The following is a 19,974-nucleotide window of genomic DNA, read 5'->3' as shown; positions in this document are numbered from 1 at the left end:
CTCCAATGTTCTTAAAGCTATTTCTGACAATGCAAGGCCTTTATTAGCCTTACTTTTAACCGATTATTAATGTCAATGCCAATACAGAATTACCCATTTTTGTTTATATCCCGGGAGGAAATTTGCAGAATTTACTGTCTGGAATTCCAGCAGTTTACCCACATCACATTGAATATAAAACCCTAGCAGCACCAAAATCCTTCCAGACAAGGGATACTAAAAGGTAACAGGTAATTACACAAGTATGGTGACTTGGTGCTTTATTGACCGTGAATCACAGCTGTCGTGACCTGCAAATACAAAAATATGATTAAATCTAGCCACCAACTTCTCCCCCCCGTGAAGCAACAATATTTATCCCCAAAAAGGGACTAGATGAACTAATAAAAGGATTCCAGTGTGGTGTTTACAAGTTTTATTAATAAATACACCAAGAGGTCGCATACATTTTAACAGAGATTTCCGACGTCGCCTCTTTTGGATATAATATCCGTGCCATACACCTAATACTATCTTCCTTAAACAAACGAAAGCTATAGCAGATACAATGATTGTATAATTGAAAAACTGAATCTGGGTATCTGCTGTTTTACTGCAAGTGCAACTAAAATTGCATTTATTCCCCATACTTGACATCATAAGTTGCAGAAACAAGTAAAACTTGTAGAATATAAAGGGTGACATCAACAGGTTATGTGCTACAACGTAATAAAGGGAAGGATCAGAAAAAAGAAAAAGACAGGAAGAGGGGAGGGTGGACAGGCTAATGCCGCTTTCTAAGAGCGGTTCTGTCTAAACCCTCAAGTTGTTTTTTTCACAATGTATATATATATATCTCCAAAAAATTAAAACAGGGCTAAAGCCCTTTATATCTCTTATACCTAAAACTAACTACTGCTGGAAACCATGGAAAATACAGAACCTGAATATTAACAATAAACAGGCAATATATGGTTACCACCTGGAACCACGAGCTCAATTGGCGGGGCTATTGATTTCCAGGAAACACTGCTCAGACACTGCTCACGATTCAGATCAAGTGCGTCCAAGCTCTCAAGTAGATCACGATGCCAGCTCTCAAATGGGGCAGGCAGCGTGCACAATCAATTGGCGAATAAGACAGCGCGGGGGCAGAGCAACAACAACCGAGGCCTTATTGTCGCTATATCTCACCTAGATTAAATCAAATCGGCCACATTCATGGGCATCTCTTCAATTGAGGTACGGTAGTGCTCTTCAATGTCCTGGAGAATTCTGGTGTCGTCAGCAGTCACAAAGTTAATAGCTACACCCTTTCGGCCAAAACGTCCACCTCGACCAATCCTGAATAAGTAATTTGAATTTGTTTTATGCAGAAAATAATCCTACAAATACACAAAATCCTGCCACACTGAAATTTTGCATTTTGGTCAAAGCTGATTGAGGAAGTGATCTAAGTTACTGGAAGTGGATTGACGAAGGGCAAGGCGTATTCCACAGATCTAAAATAGTCAATTATAAATTCTGAAGGGGGACAAAAGATGTGCCATGGAAAAATCTGCAGAAGGCATATCGATAGTCTGCAGTCAAAGTTGAGAAAATCTTACTGCATTCATAATTAGAAAAACTGTTTTTTTTTTTTTTTTTAAGAAAAATAGCCATATATTCAAGACGTTTAATCGTGTTATCTCCCTTACCTATGAATGTAGTTCTCCCTGTTGGTTGGCAGGTCATAGTTGATAACCAGGGACACCTGCTGAACATCAATACCTCGGGCCAACAAGTCAGTAGTGATCAGAACACGAGACGAACCGGAGCGGAATTCACGCATAATAACATCTCGTTCCTTTTGGTCCATATCTCCATGCTGTAACGAAATTAACACATTGAGAAACTAACTACTGTTAGGCAAAACATTTGTTACATGCAGAAGCAGCAATTTACCAAACATTTACCAGACTGCCCTTTTTACCCTTGTAAATGGGGCAGAGAATACAGGGGTATATTAAAATTGGACCACAGGTATGGAATTGGGCAGATTTGGAGGGAATGGGTGCGAGTAGCCTTTGTCTAGCAAGGGATGGTCGAGGCAAAGGAATAAAGAGGACAAGAACGGTGAGGAATGGTGAAGACTAGATAAATCTAGGCCTGGAAATGCCACATACCACACCTGCACGATACAAATTACAATGGCATAAAAGATACAAGAGTACAATAAACCAAACCATCAGTATGGGTTTATTAAGAATGCTAAACATCAACGTCCATGGTTCTTCAATCTCCTACTAATCAATTTTGAAAACTCTGCTTGAATAAAAAGGTTGAAGGCGCTATGATGTTTCAAGTCAACCAGGTGGAGGCGGGGGGTGGGCTCAGCCCAGCCAGTTCTGTCGTATTTATCATGATAAAAATGATGTACTAAATTGCCTGAACCTAACCAAGGACACAAAACTTAACTCAATTTTTCAAGCCACTATGACTTAACCCTTAGGCTGTGGTTATAGTCTATTGACGATCCCTAGGGAGCCTGAAGTTTTATCAAAAGGTGATTTAAACAATTACTGTCTGGATTTCACACGTATGGTGCAAATATGGATATAATAGGTCGATACTCACCTAGTACACCTAGGTGGATGTAATGGATTTTACCTTGACCCATACACAAATCCTGCTACCATTTCATGGTAAAAATGCAGTTATTGACATTAATATTACTAGGGTAATCATACAACAATGTAAACAATTATTGTCTAGGTTTTACATGCATGATGAAAATATGGACATGATATAATATACACCTGGAAGATACTGGAGGGCCAAGTACCAAATCTACACAGCAAAATAACAACATACTGGAGTGAACGATATGGAAGAAAATGCAGAATAGAACCAGTGAAGAGCAGAGGTGCCATAGGCACAATCAGAGAACACTGTATAAACATCAGAGGTCCGCAGTTGTTCAACGTCCTCCCAGCAAGCATAAGAAATATTGTCAGAACAACCGTGGACATCTTCAAGAGGAAACTAGATTTATTCCTCCAAGGAGTGCCGGATCAACCGGGCTGTGGTGGGTATGTGGGCCTGCGGGCCGCTCCAAGCAACAGCCTGGTGGACCAAACTCTCACAAGTCAAGCCTGGCCTTGGGCCGGGCTTGGGGAGTAGAAGAACTCCCAGAACCCCATCAACCAGGTATGATAGCTCTGTGGTTGTAAATGAAGACAAGTGATAAAACAACCGGTGAACCATTTGAGGCCAAAACAGGAAGCATCAGCAGTCAAGTACCAGACATTGATTAGTGCCAGACACAGCCTTACAGAGCACCTTCACCCACTCAAAACTATATTCACTTTTTTGTATTTGTCTTACATTTTGCATACATTACAAATTATTAATTTTATAATGAAAACTTATTTTGGGGACTTTTTTCATGTTTTGTGCATAGGTGAGTATGACTTTCTCCATTAGCTGCTGTCTAATGGAGACCAGGCTAAGGACATGATATTTTGGCTGTTAGGGATTTGTTAAAATACTATGCACTATTCAAGATGACGGGCAGCCAGTTAATAGCCAGGGCAGCTAAGCCTGTCTATTAACACACAAGGCCTGACCCAGTCAATAAAAATGATATTTAGAAAAATTTAATTCAAACTGACCATGGCAGACACCGTGAAGTCCCTCTGGTGCATTTTGTCAGTGAGCCAATCGACCTTCCTACGGGTGTTGCAGAAGATCACAGCCTGGGTGATTGTTAAAGTTTCATACAGATCACAGAGAGTCTCCAACTTCCAATCCTCCTTCTCTACATTCACATAGAACTGCTTAATACCTGTAAAGAAATGAATCAAATATTATTTAGTGCAGGTATACACCCGAATTAAGATTTACACAGATAAGTGACCCAACCCCTCTTTTGTGGCCTGGAGTTTGGGAACACTTTGATTCACCTTATTTCTGGTTACATTCACATTTTCCTCCAGGACTTTTTTTTTAGGGGAGGAGGGGAGGAGGGGAGGAGGGGGGGAGGGGGAGTTTAGAATTGTGTTAAGAGCATTAATCAGAGAAGCCTTTAATTAAAATGGCAGGAACAGTGGAAGATAGAACGCAACAAAGAAACTTGAATACACTTCAGTTAACCTTGGAAATAATTAGCGAGACACCAGAAAACGCAGCATAACTTGAATTTGGCATTTTTTTTAAATTAATGCAACCCCAGTAGATAATACGCAAGAAATGACATTTGCAGGATTGTGTAATATTGCAGTGCGTATATTAACTACAGAACAGCAAGTATTATGGATTTTCATCATAATTCAGCATCCAAATCCCACATACTTCATGTAATTATTTACTAATTTTAAAATAACTTTCCTTATGTACATTAGACTTTTTCTCATCATCAAGATACTAGCTGCCTTTTAACTTACAATATATGATGTCAAAATTATATTCAACTTGGTTAAGCTTGATTAAAAATAATACAATATGTAGGGATGCTCTTGATTGATCTTTATGGTGCACTGAGAAAATTGTGAGAATTTCCTCCTGTATGTACTCATCATGTCATGAATATGATTAGATCCTCCTTTAAACTATTTACTGTTAAAGGTAATATAGGCTTTGTACAAGAAAAATAACTACCACCCAACAATTAGCACAAATTTAACTTTCCAGTGTACCCATGTTGGAACCAGGTGTTCCCACGATCTTAACACCCATGATCTGGCAACAAGCCAGGTGGAGACAAGACTGGTCAGCAAAATGCCGAACAACAACAACCACCACCACCACCACCACCCAAGACACTTTCTGAAAACTAAAACCCATCCTACCTTCCAGGGTAAGTTCTTCCTTCTTCACCAAGATGGTGATAGGGTCCCTCATGAACTTGGTAGTCACGTCCATCACATCAGCAGGCATGGTAGCAGAGAGCAGCACCACTTGCACATCATTAGGAAGGAAGCGGAAGACATCATAAATCTGATCCTTGAAACCACGAGACAACATTTCATCAGCCTCATCTAGAACAAACATCTTTATGTTCTTGGGATCTGGAAAGAGAAGAATGTGTTAAAAGCATTTTAAGCCAAATAAACTAATATAGTTTAACTATTAACAATATAGATATGGACAAGTAGTCAAAACTGGTGCAAAACTATAATTTGAAACCTTTAATAACCAAGGAACTGCCCCCTAATTTGTGGTTCTTTGTTGTCTTCCTGACAACAACATCTGCCACTCCAGTCAACCACAGCAGTAACACACTTCTAAGTAAAGTTTACATTCATAAATAATAGTCCCAAATATAGCATACAATGCTCATACTTTCATGAAGACAGTGTAATTATAATATACCTTATTCCCTAGAGAAATAGCGAAGATCAGGACATTTTATAGCAATTAGGGAAAATAACATGACTGGGCTGGTTGTTCTTTGTCCACTATTAGAGAACCTAATTATATGTGCACAAACTGATTATACCACCATTATATAACTAAAACACTATTCAGTATATAATTAGTTGGCTCAATACTATTTAAAAAAATATTTGTATTTATAACTGTTTAACAAGTCTAAACAATGTCTTATGGTGAGTGACCTCTGCCTGTCAATATTACACTATGCTCGTCAAGATGCTGCAGTTGAGGGAGATTAACAGTGGAGGTGAAAGGTGAGCAACTGATACACTTTACTATGGATGCAATTTGAGTGGAACTGCATTAACACCTCAAACTTCCATATGAACATTTAAGAGAACTGGGATACAATAATAATGTGGCCACAATCATAACACTTACTTAGAACTCTGCGGTTTATCATATCATATACACGACCAGGTGTTCCCACGATGATCTGAACACCCATCTCTAAACGTCGCATGTCTTCACGAAGGTTTGTGCCTCCAATACAGGCATGGCACGACACATTCATGTAGTCACCCAGAGCAAGCACCACCTTTTGAATCTGTAAAACACATTTAAGTATTAGTTTGAAACTGTGTGTCTTGCTCAATCAGGAAATTACCCCAAGCTGTAGCAAGTGGCAGTGTCCTGATTATCTTCCCCTGTCACTTTAAAATGTTTGTAATTACTTGTTACAAATAAATCAGACTCAAAGTACGTTAAAATTTGACCCACTAAGCAAAGTGCAAGAAAATTACTTTCACTAACAAGACTAGACAATGAAAACGGCTTCCATACAATTCTAGTTTACTAATGACTTGGGATATAATATATACAAATATTGAATTATGTTGATAATACTATAAACACAGTACTCACCTGCTGAGCCAATTCTCTGGTAGGTGCCAGGATGAGAGCTTGCGTCTCGTCGGACTTTACATCAATTCTTTGAAGGATAGAGATAGAAAATGTTGCAGTTTTACCAGTACCAGACTGAGCCTGGGCAATGGCATCATGTCCCTTAATGCAAGGCAAGATGGCACGCTGCTGGATAGCAGATGGTTTTTCAAAACCATAGGCATAGATACCTCGTAAGAGAGATTCTCCTAAATTCATATCATCAAAGCTTGTTGCTACCTGCAAAAACAAAACAAAAATGGAGTTACTGAATAAATATTAAATCTTGAAAATATACTAATTAAAGTTACTATTTCAAACTAAAAATTGGAAGGCAGTCTCCCCATATTAACACTTTGACGTACCCCGCACGCCACCCTTCAACTGTGCGATATGGGACCCAGGGTGTCACGGGAGCGCGCGTAAATTCTGAAAAGTGTATACTCTCTTCAACTTTGTCACCTTAATTCTCGTCCTACGAGATTAAATTTGGTATCATTGTGTTCACAATAGAATTCTCTACAGCACTAAATGCATATAAACTCCAAAAGCCCGGCTAATTACCCGCAGCAAACAGAGAAAGTGCGAATGAGTTACCCAGGAGTGCGCAAACGCAATAAAATGTTTTCACTATTTTCACTCTGGTCACCTCAATTTTTGTCCTAGGTCTTTCATTTTGATCTCGATGGGTTCGCAATAGAATTCTCTAGAGGAACATTAGCATATAAAATTAAAAACCTGGTCACACTCCAACCGCCGACGAGTTGAAGACGGGCCACGCGTTAGCCGCGAGTGAGCGCTCAGACGCCTTCCAGCTACACTCCCAATTCCCTTCCTTTTCAAGCCTTTCTTTCACAATTTTCTTCCTGGAAGGGCCTTGTTCATGATCACTATCCATCGTGGAGTATTCATGATTACTATCCATCGTGGAGTAAGCGTAGATAGTTTCTAAAGCCGCAGTAAGAAATATAGCCACGGAAAATAGACGAAATGTTCACACGTTTGAAATGTTCAAATGTGAGGGGAGGCGACATTGGTCACAACAGTGGAGCGAAAACAATGGGCCGACATCGTGTGCCAAGCCACCTGAGGGCCACGAGGCTCAACAAAGAAAATGGGAAGACATCGGCGCACATTTTAAAACCAGTCCCAAAAAAATCGGATAAAAACCTGATTTTTGGCAATTATTTAAAGTGGATGACGCAATGCTGCGTCATCCCCGGTATTACCGCCAGTAAACGGATGACGCAATGCTGCGTCATGCTCGGGCGAAAGTGTTAACAAGTTACCTACATCAATGACATTTTACAACACTATAACACTATATGCATCATTCTATTTAAACCTTAATAGCAACACTTTCAAATAAGAAAATACCAAAGGCAGCACCAGAGCAATACTTCCAAGGCTCTCACGAGAATTATTTCCTCGACTACCATTTCCCCATTATTCTTGTATCTTTAATGCTTGCAAATGCCAGAAAACGAAGGAACAAACTCAAATTTATGGAAAACAATTAACTGGGAGAATTTATCAATTGTATAATACTGTAGCTGTCTAGCAAGCCAACTTATTCTGGCCCTCATCATTCCAACTGCCATTCCTCACTACATAATACTCTTATGTACTATTATATAATACCAAATTCTAATGTTAACATAACGTGTTATTTACGTCTAGTATTATTGGGCATTCAAAATCTACCATCGCAAGCTATTTTGGATGGCATAGCACTAATATGATAAAACATATGAAGGCAACAGTGTGTTGGAGAGAATTAGCCGACACTGCCACATGCCTGCCCATGCAATTTTAGCTAGACTTGCGAACATTCGCAGATTTTTCCACCTTTATAAACTTGGCAAAAGCTGAAGTCTACCTTCGAGTTGGCTCTGGGATTCAATGTTCAACTTTTTTTTATAGCAAACTTGCCAATCACACGCAAGGCTTCCACAACAGATGCTTATCTAGTAATAGGATCTTTTATAATGTGCTCAACATTAGCCTTTTTCTCCCCTTTCAATGTCATTAGTTGCAGTTTGCTTAACTTGTGCCCAGCTAAAGTCTCTACTCTTCAGTACCTGTTGCTTGCCAAATCTCGGGGCTTTTCCCCCCATTCCTTTACCACAATTAACATCTTGGAGCAGAATACTCTACAACTGGTCTATCATATGCAGTGTACTGTGTATTATTCTGCTATATTTCTTAGCTAGTCAACCTTATATTTGCTAATCTTGCATAAGCCATTCTGCCTATTATTCTGAACTCCTCTCACAATCACTTCATATTTTTTTGAGGCTTAAACTTTAATAGTAATCTGTCATTTCTTTCCTGCAGTCTGTCTAGGTAGGTCCTGAAACATTGCAAAGTGACCTTCAGCCCTTCTCATTACTTCAGCACCATCTGCAAACATCATGCCCGATCCTACCTCATCAGTAAGGTCATTAACAAATCTAAAAGTTATGTTCAGAGAACCGTGCACTATTGGACCCCACTTACCACTTCCTCTTGACTAAAGCCATGGTTTCCATTTGTCAGATACTAACATGCCACCACTATCTTCCAATTACTCTTGCATGCTTTTCAAATTAAATTTCAGCCTTTTGTGAGGCCAATGTCAGTCTTTCTTGGCAACTGAGGAAGATATAATCCACCCATTCACTCTCCTGCCAAACCTGTGACCTTGTAGAAATTTATCAACTTCATAATGCATTAATTTTCTAAAACCATGCTGTGTTACAAAGTCAGATGTTCCTAGAGGTTCCAAACGCATTTGCAGACCAGAAAATTTCCCCAATTACTAATACCACATTACAGACCCTAATCCGAGGGTTACATACAGTATTCTGGCTGCCTCTAATAACCTGGAGGGCCAGGTCCCAAATTTACACAGTAAAATAACATACTGTAGTGAACAACATGGAAGGAAATGCAGAACATAGCCAGCAAAGAGCAGAGGTGCCATAGGCACAATCAGAGAGCACTGTATAAACCTCAGAAGGCCACTGTTGTTCAACATCCTCCCAGCCCTTATACCCAGCAAGTACAAGTAATAGTGCCAGAATAAACATGGGCATCTTCAAGCTGGATAGTTTTCAAGAAGTGCTGGACCAACTGGGCTGTGGTGGATATGTGGGCCTACGAGCCGCTTCAAGCAACAGCCTGTTGGACCAAGCTCTCTTAAGTCAAGCCTGACCCTGGGCCAGGTTTGGCGAGAAGACCTCCCAGAACCCTATCCAGCTACAACTATGGGGACTAATCTTAAATTGTCGTTCTGCTTTATTTGCATCAAATTCTTTCAGGTGATCTGATCATTTCAAATAGTACTATATCTTCTATAATAGGAAACCTTCACAGGTTTCCAACCCTATGAAGGTATTCCATTTTTTCCCTTCTAAAAACTTGGGGCCAGATTCACAAAAGCACTTATGAACGTGTACATCTTTCCTCAATCTTTGACGGCTTTGGTTACATTTATTAAACAGTTTACAAGCATGAAAACCTCCCATTCACCTGTTATTGTTATAAACAGCCTCCTGGTGCTTCAGAGCTTATTAACTGTTAAATAATTGGAAACAAAGCCGTCAAAGATTGAGAAAAGATGTACAGATTCGTAAGTGCTTTTGTGAATCTGGCCCTTGGTCTTTACTGTGTATTTCTCATATGGCTGTAGTAACTAAAGCTCTGTGGTTTCACAGGTGGCCATTTTCAAACTGCCTCTCCTCTCCCCTCCTGCCCTAATGCACTTATTTCTGGCCCTCCTCAGTTCATACTTATTTGCCTTTGTAATATGAAGGCAAATATACATGAATGGATTGTGCTTAGACTTTGCCAAAGCCTACTCATTTCTTTCCTGAGTGGTACAGAATTTACTGTTCTGTAGCCTGCATTTTTTGAGACGAGACTGATGTTATACATTTTCAAGCCCAGAATGGCTACAATTTGCTTTTGCATTAACAATTCCCAAAAGGCTATTGGAATTGGATTCTACTAGTTTCTTTACTTTCTAACGTGTGGTTTGGTCTTTATAACCCCAATATTGTGACCCTTCATCTGCAAGATCAAAAATGAACTAAACAGCAAAGAGCAAGATTCCAAGAAATGGAATAAATAATGCACAAGATAAAGGTTGAAACTTTACCACCAACAACAGTATCAAAGAGTTTCAAACTATGAAGAAATAAAGATATAAAAGAGAATTTAATATGAATTAATCAAGAAGATTATTTAGGACTATGTTGAGGAACATTCAAGTTGCTTAATACCACTAAGAACACCAATACAAGAACAGGACAAGGAAAGCAAGACTTTCTATCATGGGTTGAAATCGGGAAATTCCACAAGGAGGTGAACGACCAAATGGGAGACTGCAGATTAAACAAGAAGACAGTAGGCATTCAGGATTCGTAGTCCTTAGGTTCGGGGTTCGATGCCCGGTGGAGGCGGAAACAAATTAGCAGTTTCTTTCACCCTGATGTCCCTGTTCACCTAGCAGTAAATAGGTACCTAAGAGTTAGACAGCTGCTACAGGCTGCTTCCTGGGAAAGGGGGGTGTAACAAAAACGAGGCTTGGTCTAGGACCGGGCCGTGGGAACCCAAAGCCCCAAAATCTTAAGATAACCTCAAGATTGGTGCACTAGAGGGCCATGACTCTTCAATCTCCTCCCAACAAATAAGAAACATTGCTGGAAACCAAGTGGGAGTGTTAAAAAAAATAAATAAAATAGAAGTTGTAGCATAAGTGCCAGACCAGCTCGGTTGTAGTGTGTGGGGTGCCTCCAGGCTGCCTCAACCAACTCCCTTCTAGAAGTAATTACAAGACAAGCCAGGCTCCAGTCTGTGCTTGAGAAGACTAAGAATGCCCAGAACCCACTTCAGTAACAACCACCTCCAAGTCTCAAAGCTTATAACAAAAAATCACAGTACGTTCTGACTGAACAAGACATTGGGGCCTGCCAGATCTTGCCTCAGGAAGGAACCACAAAATAGCTCAAACATGACAAAACAGTTGCAATGGAGATACCTAAATGCAAGTCACTAACTACACTGCTGAATAATAATCACAAAATTCAAACAATAAATCAGGATTAAAGATTATTGATTAAGTAATTACCTCAGTCCAGCTGGATTCAATAACACCATCCACATCCATGCCAGCTGGGCCATCATAATCCTTGGGTTCAGTGTTTCCTCCTCCGGTGTTGCCACCACCTGAGCCCCAGTCTTCGTCCCTGTCCCTAGCACAACAACAACAGTTAAAACATGGACACACTTTCCTTTCAACAAATCAAAATTCAATACACAGCTAAAATCAAACCCTAAATTGTGTTTTAATATTTAAGAGCCTCTAATATCAGCAATTTTACTCTGCTCTCCATAACCTAAGTAATGATTCAATAAAGTTGCTTACTTCATTAGATACAGGCACTCATGAATGGCTACGCTTTAAATACTACAACTAAAACTATTAATGTAAACATCTTAATAGTGTATATAGCAATATGAATTCAATTTAAAGTTTCACACAAGAATTGTATACAATCTCAATAGTTACCGTGTTTCCCCATCTCTGCAAGAAAGATAAATAATTTTAGAAACAAGTTCTACAAGTAATAAAGTACTGTACATGTATTTAAAAGCACAAAAACCTATAACTGGAGGCTTTTCAAATATAGCACCTCCATATAAAAATTATATTTCAAAATTTGAAACAGGCCTTGCATCTACGTCATGATACAAGTCTGTAAAAATTACATTATCGAGACAAATTTTATTTATACTGTAGTTAACTGTAGTATCGACCCTCTGGATGCAAAAATAAGCATTTCCAACAATATCGCTATTCACAGAGACATCGTGAATAATCAATGAAAAAATCCACAACACCCGTGATGAGGATTTGAACCTATGCGCTGGGTATTCCCCGATGCACGCTCTAAACCATGCTGTGGCATAGTCACTTAGAGTGAGCATCTGAGAATACCCCACACAGGTTCGAATCCTCATCACTGCTACTGTGGATTTTCTCAAGATTGCTACAGTATTATTAGTCCTCCCAGAAGGCCAGAAATTGAAAGCCTTATAATTTAGATCCTTTACTCAAGAGGTTCCCAAGTCCTTCATAGTGACATCACAAGAAGGATTCCACTCGGTTTAGCCTACGTCAACATTACCTGGGTTCCCCATCCCTGTTGGGAAGAGAAAGGTGGATTTAGAAAACAAGAAGTCTTAACCAAGCCCAAAATCTAAACCATAGATTATTATACATGCTTTAGATGTGCCACATAATAAGATTTGCAATTATTTACGAAGTTAATAACCAGAGCTTAGAACAAAGTTCTAATTCAACTCCAACAACTGGGAATTACAATTAAACATTTTGTCCAACATGTATTTAGTCATGTCATTATCATTACAATCATCTATGCAATTTAGGAAATGAACAAGTTTACATTAAAGCTCTAGTATTCATAAACTATATTAATTGATAATTCAGAGTAAAAGCTTAGTTCAGTTTAGTACTGTACAACATTATAAGATGCAGAGTGTGTCACATTAAAAGAGAAGACGAGCTTGACAATGTACTTAATCCCATGAATGTAAAGGTCAACATTTTAAGGTTTAGTACACGTACTTATTTTTTAAGCAGAGACCAAGCCAGAAATATTTGGATGATTTGGAGAAAATAAATAGCAGAAAGGTAAATAGTACAATAAACGTCATGCTCAACTTCAAACGAGCAATCGGGGAAGATTAGACACGTTATGTAATTTATAAATTTTGAAGGGTATTCCTAGAAGTAGTAACTAAATGAATTCTCTTACTGGACCAGAAAATGGTAAATACTGTACAAACCAGTAAGTATACAGTATTGCAAAGGCAAAGTATTACAGTAAGGCAAAATGGCAAAATAATACAAAGTTCATAAATGTAATTGAAAGTTACTAATTATACAGTATTTATGATTGTTAAGTAGGATAAATGTGCCATGTATGATTATTTGAGAGCCATATTTGAGACTACAAGAGCAGTAACAGCATAAGCCACTACCCTTTCAATGTATATTTTATTATCACCTACTTTATTGCAATGCAAATAAATTCCTTTGACAAATTTGAAATGATATGCATACAACATGAAAAGGTTCAACCTTGATAACATGAAGATATTGTATTTTAAAAGATAAATGGCATTTAACAACATTGTAAAGATTATATATTAAATTAAAAGAGTAAACTTCAGTCCTACAGAGAAAGTACTGTACAGTAAACATTACCAGCTGGCTTGCCATCTACTTCACATTCCAGTCTAAATTTATCCACCCCTGAAATTTGATAGACCCTCCAGACTTATTTCCATGCTGGGCAAGAGACCAAATCGCTTGCAAGCGTACTATTGAGGGTGATAAACCACAGTACAATACTTACTGTACTCCTATTGTTACAAGTACCACAATTTTTTTTTTTTTTTTTTTTTTTTGAAGACAGGTCCAGGTAACTAATTCCCTCCAGTTTATAGATAAAACAAGCAGTTAAGAGCTTAATAAAATTAAGTACAGTATCTAATATACCATTAATAAATAAAAATAATGTCTTCTCAAATATATAAGCCTCTACATTAATTAAATTCAAAACTTCACTAGTGTTGCAGGTAAAAAAAAAATATTCACGCAGAAGACTACTTTTAACAATCTTCTTGACTACACATAGGATGCAACTGTAAACCCATTTAAAATATTTAATGTTATGAAACTTGCAGCATATAAAAAAAATCATTTGTTTTCATCAACAAAAACAATGTCAATTAAAATACTGGAGAAGAGGCATAGTTTCAATATCTCCCTTCCTTTGTACATATGTTTCAATATCTCCCTTCCTTTGTACATATGTTTCAATATCTCCCTTCCTTTGTACATATGTTTCAATATCTCCCTTCCTTTGTACATATGTTTCAATATCTCCCTTCCTTTGTACATATGCTGAGCTATTAATCCCAAGACTACAAATTTAAATTTCAACCTATTATCTAAAATAAGTGAATCTTTAAAGAAAATGAATTTATCTAGGTTCGAGCACACACAAGATTGCTTATGCTGTTCTGAAATTGAATATGCCTTATGCAGTACAGTATTTGGACATTTACAGGTTTGGTCAGTCTAAATTATCAAGAACAATTGCTCTAAACTTTGTATTTTCCAACCCCTATCATCTCTAGCCTAACTGGCTAATCTTCAATATATTACATACATGCTAATACAGAAAACATATCCATTACAAGACGAATTTAACATTAAATTTAGTATGGTAAATTGCAAGGGGGGCAGAGGAAAGAATGCAAATTAAATCTAATGAATTCCATAAATGGTAAATGGCAAGGCGAGTAGAGGAAAGTATGCGAACTAAATAAACAACGTACCACAAATTTCTTGAGCTTTAAAGCAGAAAATGCTGATACAGTACAATATTGTACAGTACTTTCAATCTTTTTCCATAAAAGTTAATTTTACCAAAAAATCTAAGAATTTACCAATATAAGGCATTAAGAACATAAGGGGAAATGCAAGGGCCTACTGGTCCATACAATGCACCTTCATGAGTTTACTTAACCATAAAAATTTTATGTGCTCTCAAATTTTTGCTCTTCGGCCGAACAAGAACATCAAAGACTGGCAATTACCAAGTTTTAAATTTTACATTCCAATACAAGCATTTCTGTATTATCAAATTACAGCCATACTGCTCAAGGTAAACACCCAGAAACCTCAAAAGATTATATTAATTACAGTAACACTTGAAAGCACATGGCCTTCCATATTTTAATATTTAGCAATAACATTACATTTCTAATTTAAGAAATCATGCAATTCAAACAATTCCACACATTAAAAGAGTAAATCCTTGTAACAGCACTCTGAACTAAACTTTAATTCAATCTACACACACCTGGCAAAGTTAACAGCAAAAAATTACTATGTTGTATGGTGCTACTGTACTGATATTGACATGAAGTAGTTGAAATTGATGCCAAGAGGATTTTGGGACGTAACTTTGTATAAAAAATTCAGATAAACACCAACTTATAATTTCACACTATATAAAAAGTCAAAATATAGTTTTGGTTTAGTGTTAGGACTCCATGCAGTCAGTTTAAAAAAAAAAAAAAAGCCTTGTTAACAAAAAACTAGCAACACTGCCTACTTTTCTTTTGTATGCCATAATTTAAAGCAAGCCTCTTTGACCTAGAAAAAACTAAACATTCATCAGACAACATAATCCAACTGTAATTGAACTTCCAACAAGTCAAAAATCTATTATCGAATATAATTTCTTGTTAAAAGTACTGTGATCATTAACAGCAACACAAAAACCATGCAAATATTTCCAAACAAAATTTCAAAACCATCTAAACCCACACTAGAGAAAAAAAAATGCATGTTAATAATGCATGAAATTGTATTAAAACTTCAAAACCTAATGTTTGCAATTTCAAACCGTTTTCTTTACCCGAACTCCTCATCCCTGTGGACAAGGAAAAAGTTAGAAAACTCCATACAGTACAGTATTTGCAAAGTAAAACAATACCAATGTAAAATGTTTATCAAGATTTGCAATACATAAAATTTGATCAAATTGAGATAATTATTAGGAGAGCACACAAAGCCAGTATGACTGCATCATGCCAATCCACGCATCACTGGAGTGGACCGCCACACACTTGGAAGACGCGTTTTAAACAAACCACTTTCTGGGCATGTAGCCTAATGATAGTGGATGTTTGATACAGGCTAATAAGGTGCAACACTTTATAGAGACTTACCGGGCAAAAATATTAAAAAGCAATCATAATTAATCCTATCTGTTCATAAAATTAGTCATGTTACTCAAGTACTTTTATTTTAATACTGTATACCCAATTAGCAATGTACCTCATATTGATCTTAACAATCCAAGGTTCATCATACAGGTCAGTTTCAAATTATCAAATTATATTTAAGCACTGGGATATGAATTGGTATCCAACAATGCGCACAGCATAACACTGCCATACTTAAAATACACAAGACCTGATATATTTCTATGAAAGCGCTGAGAAATAACTTGAATTTTATATCTACAGCATGAACAAGACCAGAATAACTTTCTTCATGATAAAAAAAAAATTGGTAATGTTAAATTGTATAATAATTCTTTAACTATTCAATGAACTTCAAAATGGTAAGGTTCAAATTAAATAAGTACAGCATATGAATTTTGAATCATTAAAAACTAATATACTGCAATTAAACCAACAATTACAGAAAAATTAAATGCTTAATATCAAAATTTGTACTTGAGACTACAATATTTATGAATGATTACACATTGCCATTATGCACGGTTCTGGTACAGTGTACTGGTATATTACTGCAAAGGGCAGGGCAACCTAGATATGGGTCAAGCTCTGCTATGAAAATGAACAAATCCACAAGGGCCATGACGAGAATTCGAACCTGCATCCGAGAGCATCCCAGATGCTGCCTTAATCGACTGAGCTACGACATTGTCAAAAGCGTTGAAACTCAAGTTCTGCTGAACCTACTGGATCCTGCTGTCTCCGAGACAAACCAGGGTTTTAAACAACAACACGCTATTGTGATTTGTGTGTGCTCTGCTATGTACACTGTCACCAATCTAGTTTATGGCACACCCAATGGCGTTTAACTAGACAGTGAGACATCTGCCGTGATACAGCTTGAAATATGGGAGTAAAGTAATTTATAAATTTACTGTACAATTACAGGATCGTATATAATGAAATCATTTTGGCATTTCTTGTAGCCTACAATATTGAAGTGCAATAATTTTGGAATACTGTGCTTTTATTTAAAACAAATTTTATCAATAGCTTCTAAACAGGTAGTCGTCTGCTCTGTTGGTAAAATTTAAATATTGCTAATTATGTTGTATTTTTTTAACTATGATACTCTTACTTTTTACTCTTTAAATCGCGTATTTACAATACATGATTTCTATTAGATGGGCAACTGCATCAGCTTCATTGAGATAAGTGAAAAATGCAAATTAGGAAAAAAAATCTTTACTGAGGAATAAAAATATCAAGGCATAACATTTGTATAGTAATTAGGCCTTGAAGCAATCATTTCAGTCTGATAACATTTATCAGTAACTTCATTTTACAGTGATTGCAGAAGTAGTACAGTACTCTACTACAAGTACAGTAGTACATATACAAGTACAGTAGTACATATAGACAGCCATTTTGAACATTTGCCACAGGAAACATTCACCTAATTGAATATTCAAACCCCTCAACCAAATTTTAGCATTTTTAACCAGGCTAGATTAATCAAGTAAATTATACTTAATTCCTTTTGCATACTCCAGGAAGCACAATTTATCCAAATCCCTTTCAGAAAATCCAAGCATTCACCCCTACATTTTCCAGTTGGCTTTGCTACTTGTAATTGGAGATCCTGGGTTAGATTCCGAGGCAAGACAAATGGTTGGGCATATTTCCTTTACTCTAGCAGTAAATGGAAACCCATGAGTTAGGCAACTTTTGTGGGTTGCATCGGGGGGAGCGGGTTATGTCAGTAATTTGTCAGTGCAGTCCCTGTGGCGTAGTGGTAACACTCGCCTGGCGTTTCGCGAGCACTTTGGCCTGGGTTCGAATCCTGGCCAGGGATTTTCTTGGTGCCTAACTGCAGCCTGTTCACCCAACAGTGAATGGGTACCTGGTTGTTAAACGATTTGGCAGGTCGTATTCCGGGCAAAATTAGGATTAATGACTTGCTCGAAATGCTATGCATGCTAGTGTCTGTACAAGAATATAAGAACTTGCGCATAAAAAAAAGTGACCTCGATATAAGCGTAATGTATAAATATACTCTGGCTGCCTGTCCCCCAATACAATGAATTATTAAATTATTAATTTAAACACTGCTTATGTATCCCCAATAATATCAATCAATTTGTATTCCGTAATCTCAACTCCTACACCAAGGGAATGCAAACACAATGCTCTAAAATTTGTCTTAATAAAATCTATATTGTTAGTACTACCTTCATCCTACATCTCATCCATAGATGTGATCAAACAGCATTAAACAACTGAGGATTAGTGAACGCAATAGACTAACAATGGCAGTACCCTGGCATTGAGGAATGTTAAAATTTTTAGCACGGCTTTACTTTTTTTCAATATTGTATGCTAATTTGAGAAACTTTAAATGATACAAAATTTAGGTGGAATTGAGTACTTATCTTTTATTTGGTTTGTGGCCTGGACCGTGACCAAAAGGCCACGGTCCAGGCCACACCAGACCTGGCCCAAAGGCCACGGTCCAGGAGACACCAGACCTGGCCCAAAGGCCACGGTCCAGGCCACACCAGACCTGGCCCAAAGGCCACGGTCCAGGAGACACCAGACCTGGCCCAAAGGCCACGGTCCAGGAGACACCAGACCTGGCCCAAAGGCCACGGTCCAGGCCACACCAGACCTGGCCCAAAGGCCACGGTCCAGGAGACACCAGACCTGGCCCAAAGGCCACGGTCCAGGCCACACCAGACCTGGCCCAAAGGCCACGGTCCAGGCCACACCAGACCTGGCCCAAAGGCCACGGTCCAGGCCACACCAGACCTGGCCCAAAGGCCACGGTCCAGGCCACACCAGACCTGGCCCAAAGGCCACGGTCCAGGAGACACCAGACCTGGCCCAAAGGCCACGGTCCAGGCCACACCAGACCTGGCCCAAAGGCCACGGTCCAGGCCACACCAGACCTGGCCCAGGTCACCATTACAGAACCGGCCACCGGCGGCCTGGCCACCACCCCTCAACACACACACACCCTTGCCCACTATACCCCCGCGGGGCCACCCGTGGACCTATAATACACTTCATACACCTATAATACAACAACATTCACGGCCATCACAAATACACCTTAATACCCTCCCGAGGGGGACGGGGGGCCACTTGTCACGTCCACCCCGCCATTCCCACCCTCCAAAATACCCACAAACCGGGGGTTTAAACCCCTAAATAACACAGTAAACCAGCCCAGGGCCACCAAATGGGGGTGAGAGGGAGGGAGGCGGCCCCGGCCGGCAATAAATATAGCGGCCAGCTGATCGCTCAACCTGACCCAGTGGCCGCCATTACACCCCCACACCAGCGCCAAGTCTCTCACCTTCCCCGCCATATTACGGCAAAACCCCGGCCCTCACGCCCTCCCTCATCACCCAGGCCCCGCCGCCCAGCCCTGAGCGGGGCTCCCGGCGGGCGAGGGGGCCAACGAGCGGCGGGTAAGCCGGAAATCACTTACTTTTGGTGATCGTATTTGTCAGACATCTTGACTGTGACAGTAAGTCCTTTCAAAGGACCATGCATGTGTCTACCACATGAGTGTATTCCTCCGCCCCCGCTCTGCCCTCCCAAATCACTCTATTTAACTCCAAAATTAGCCTTCCTTGCACCAGAAGGTGCCAAATTTGGTTAAATACGTTTTCTCATATGCTAAAAGTCATTGTAATGGCCTGCATTTGGGGATATTCGTGTTCGATTTAAGGGACTAGTTTATATAATGCAATCCCATCATGGCGGAAGATGTCGTCATCGAAGATGCCGCAAGGGCGGGGGATTTAAATGATATTAGTTGAATATTTGCCCTTTTGCAGTTAGAAATTGATGTGTTATCAC

The 19,974-nt window shown here is 38.8% G+C and overlaps 1 protein-coding gene across 7 annotated transcripts; it reads right to left on the bottom strand.

The window, feature by feature from the left end:
* Positions 1-247: 247 nt before the first annotated feature.
* LOC123772656 (eukaryotic initiation factor 4A-I) lies at positions 248-19,729 on the bottom strand. 7 transcript variants are annotated; one of them, XM_045765924.2, is made up of 12 exons: positions 19,601-19,641; positions 15,780-15,794; positions 12,450-12,464; positions 11,831-11,845; positions 11,390-11,513; positions 6,259-6,516; positions 5,776-5,941; positions 4,809-5,027; positions 3,633-3,805; positions 1,677-1,846; positions 1,174-1,323; positions 248-290 (listed from the first exon to the last, which is right to left on the bottom strand). In XM_045765924.2, the coding sequence occupies exons 1-11, from the start codon at positions 19,624-19,626 to the stop codon at positions 1,179-1,181; spliced, it is 1,326 nt and encodes a 441-aa protein (XP_045621880.2). In that variant the 5' UTR covers positions 19,627-19,641; the 3' UTR covers positions 248-290; positions 1,174-1,178. The 7 variants fall into 7 exon arrangements, with proteins under 7 accessions (XP_045621880.2, XP_045621879.2, XP_045621882.1 ...); XM_045765923.2 differs by having other exon boundaries at positions 248-1,323; XM_045765926.2 differs by lacking the exon at positions 15,780-15,794 and having other exon boundaries at positions 248-1,323; positions 19,601-19,672.
* Positions 19,730-19,974: the final 245 nt, after the last annotated feature.

The sequence above is a fragment of the Procambarus clarkii genome, chromosome 50, assembly GCF_040958095.1.
Source record: "Procambarus clarkii isolate CNS0578487 chromosome 50, FALCON_Pclarkii_2.0, whole genome shotgun sequence".
Classification (NCBI taxonomy): Eukaryota; Metazoa; Arthropoda; class Malacostraca; order Decapoda; family Cambaridae; genus Procambarus; species Procambarus clarkii.
This window is presented reverse-complemented; position numbering and strand designations above follow the sequence as displayed.